The sequence below is a fragment of the Cydia strobilella genome, chromosome 7 (genome assembly GCF_947568885.1).
Source record: "Cydia strobilella chromosome 7, ilCydStro3.1, whole genome shotgun sequence".
Taxonomy (NCBI): domain Eukaryota; kingdom Metazoa; phylum Arthropoda; class Insecta; order Lepidoptera; family Tortricidae; genus Cydia; species Cydia strobilella.
The window spans coordinates 8456801-8460293 of NC_086047.1; the positions used below are offsets into that span (position 1 = coordinate 8456801).

General features: G+C 33.4%; 1 protein-coding gene across 1 annotated transcript; it reads left to right on the forward strand.

Annotated features, from left to right (window-relative positions):
• Nucleotides 1-356: 356 nt before the first annotated feature.
• LOC134742828 (stomatin-2-like) lies at nucleotides 357-2784 on the forward strand. Its single transcript, XM_063676013.1, has 3 exons — nucleotides 357-516; nucleotides 1950-2115; nucleotides 2674-2784. Exons 1-3 carry the CDS (start codon nucleotides 368-370, stop codon nucleotides 2782-2784), a joined length of 426 nt encoding a protein of 141 aa, XP_063532083.1. The 5' UTR covers nucleotides 357-367.
• Nucleotides 2785-3493: the final 709 nt, after the last annotated feature.

Below are 3493 nucleotides of genomic sequence, written 5' to 3' on the forward strand. Positions count from 1 at the left end.
AATTATTTTCTAACAATTACGACTTCGTATAAAATATAATTAAGAGTCTTATTAATCCGACTGAAACGCAGACACAATATTCTGAGGAAGGCTGAAAACGTCTACGATATCACTTACTTAATTTTTGTAAAAGTCATATAGTACACCCACCGCAGTTTCTCTGCAGCTGACTGTACTTACCTATCATAGAATCTGCAAAGTAATAAGGGCCATTCTCTGAGAATATGTCTGCGGTTGCGTCTAATTGCCACGACTCTTTTCATACATTTTGTATGGGTCGCGGCAATTAGACCGCAGTCACCGCAGACATATTTTTTGACAATGACCGATAAAAAAATCATACAATTTTTTTAGGGATGCGACAGAGATGTTAACCATCTCTGTCTTAAGGAATATAATAAGTAAACATTTACTAACGGACGTACTTGCGCTTCGAGAGTCAATTAGTCTGCAGGTGAAGACTGAAGTGGCCAGAGCAGCGGCTGAGTGGGGCGTCAAAATAGAACAAGTTGAAATGTATATATGTACATTGTACAGTCAGCATGAAATACATAGAGATGGCCAGAGTGGCTAAATATATCGGAACACATCCTTATTTTTATGGTAACAAAAGTGTGTTACGATATATTTTGCCACTAACAGTCACTATCCATGTGATGTTGACTATACCTACGTGATGTCATGTTCAGTACGGATCGAACAAATGAAATACGAATACTAATTATTGCTGAACATGCATGGGCCGTAGCTCTTAAGAGACTATCATTGGCCTTCGTTTGATCTCTATTTAACACGACATGCTGTATATTTTTTTAATTTTCTACGAATATCACTTCTTCACCTCAGCAGCTTGAAGGGTACTTCGTTGCTTAAAAACAGTGAACAAAATCGCATTTTTCAAATCGATCAAATGTCATTTCACTCATTTCAACGTGCGAGGCTTAATATAAGTTCGAAATACAATAAAAAAATAGATCCATTTCACTCTGTCCTGTCCCGTTCACGTCGTTAGCAAAATTGAAGAGACAGAAAAACGATCAAACGTTATTCAACCGTATACGGTTTGAATTCGGTACGTACAAGAGTATGAATTCGTTATAATGCTAATAATTAATTAATAAAAACTTTTTTAATTATTCTATACTATATTTTACGTATTTTATTGTAAATTAAGAACAATATAAGTAATTTAAAAATACAAAAATATTGACTCAAAATAAACAATTTTACTTTCAACTATCTCTGGTCAAACACCTAGTAGTATCCGTAATATAAATATATTTTATCAATAAAAGTTTTACGATTGAACTATCACAAGACAAGTCTGTAACGAATTTGATAGCAAACGCAGTGTAAGTGTTATTTATATGTCATAATTTCATAGAAGTTTGACGTTTAAAATAACACTTGCACTGCGTGTGCTATCAAAATCGTTGGAGACTTATCTTAGTCTGACTCTACCTATCAGTTGATGTTCGTTATTTTCATATCATTTCCCTGATACCTCTTTAGTTTGGTTTTTGTGTATTAAACTTAATTGTTAGAATATCTTAGTAAGAAAACTTTTTTTTTTTCACGTTGACCCCTCTAAATCTGTTCTTACTGCTAAGGTGAAAAGTTGTATGTGCCACACGAGATCAAAGTTATTTACATCTCGTTCTTTTGATTCCTTTACTACGCTCAAGATTCTAAATTAGAAATCTTTAGAATAGAAAAATTATAGAATCTTTCGCTTGTACCTATTGAACTCAAAATAAGCACTCGAAAACAACAAACTCTCTTGTTGCACAAGTAACTATTATGTCAAATACCTACTAATTTAAAGAATTGTGATAACGTCTACAACGTCTATTCATATTTTTCATGAAATTTTGGCCTTTGGCATAAGTATAAATAGATGACTTCATAATAAGAATCGCAGTTTCAACTACAATTATACACAATTCCAGAAAAGACATTGGATTACCTGTGGAACTGCAAAAAGCTATGGCAGCTGAAGCCGAAGGAAGGCGAATTGCGAAAGCAAACATTATTGCTTCTGAGGGGGAAGTAAAAACCGCTGAATACTTACAAGAGGCGTCAAAAATGATTATGCAAAATCCACAAATCATGCTGGTAAAACCGTTACGTGCATTGCATAACTAAAAACGATTTTTGAGCTAATTTTAGTTATATCATTAAGATCGTGTTAAGTATTTTTTATGGTTGTAGGTGAACTTCAGCCTTGGGCTGATGAAGTTAAAAAAATCATCGGATATGAGCTCAACTACGAGAATAAAATAATGGCCCATATAATACTCACGGACAAATTTAGACGAACGCAAAAAAAGGATCAATTACTGGATTACAGCACCTAAAGTTATTTTAAAATTAGTAATTCTTTTAATTAAACTTTTTTTCTGCGTTTCTCTAAATTTGTCCATGAGTCCATTAGGTTATGAAGTAGGTTTTATTTGAGTAGTAACAACATTTCCGTATCCCTATATACTGGATCACTGGTCCCCAAGTTCCTACCTGTGTCGAAACGTCGGTAAAGTAACAAAATAAATTCGCGATAGACCCGATTGTATATGTGAATTAGTATGTGTTAAAACGCGAAAGTTTTAAATGTTATAGGGGCATTGTACATTTAACTTAGACAAACTATCCCGTTGTTTATATTTTCTTTTTCAGCTAAGATATCTGCAAACTCTTAATGCAGTCGCAGCGCAGCAATCGACTTCTATATTTTTTCCGTTTCCTCTTCAAATACCAGACGTGATTTTCAATCAGAACCTTCATTGAATCAAATCGTAATGTATATATATATATTATCTTCTTTCTTTAATGTCATCCACCCCATTGTCATCCTCATCCTCATAAATCAATGTCAATCAAACCCAATCCATTATAGGATAAAAATACGTCTCAACTTTTGTAGAAATCCTACTGTAACTTACTAATAAACAGCATTGAATGGTTAATTATATAAAAACTAGCTGTGCCCGCGGCTTCGCCTGCGTGGAATTCGGTCTGTGTCAGTAAGCGGCTAATTCACCCCTAATTTATCTCCCTGAAAATTTGATTCTCGATCAGATGTCGCTACTACCTTTTGCCTACTCTCGTATAGAGGGCGTTGACGGTTTCGTTTGTTATTATTTAACAATTTTAACGCATATCAGTGAAAGAACATGGGTCAAAATAATAAAAATAATTAATGCAAATAAAAAAGATCATTTATCCATATTTAAATACATTTTATCGTATTTTAATAAATCTTCATGTTTAGTTTTAAAGTGTGTCGATAGATGGCAGTGAATTTACTGTGGTTACAAAATTTACTATGACAGTACCGCTCTATAATATTATATCCTCTTTGCTACCACTAAATAAAATTACACTCCAAAATGAATATTTTTTTTGCCCTTATTCAAATTTTTGACGTGATTTAAACGGCATAGAGTAGTAGGTGTATATCGAACGATACAGTACCATGTTTGTATTTTTACGTCCT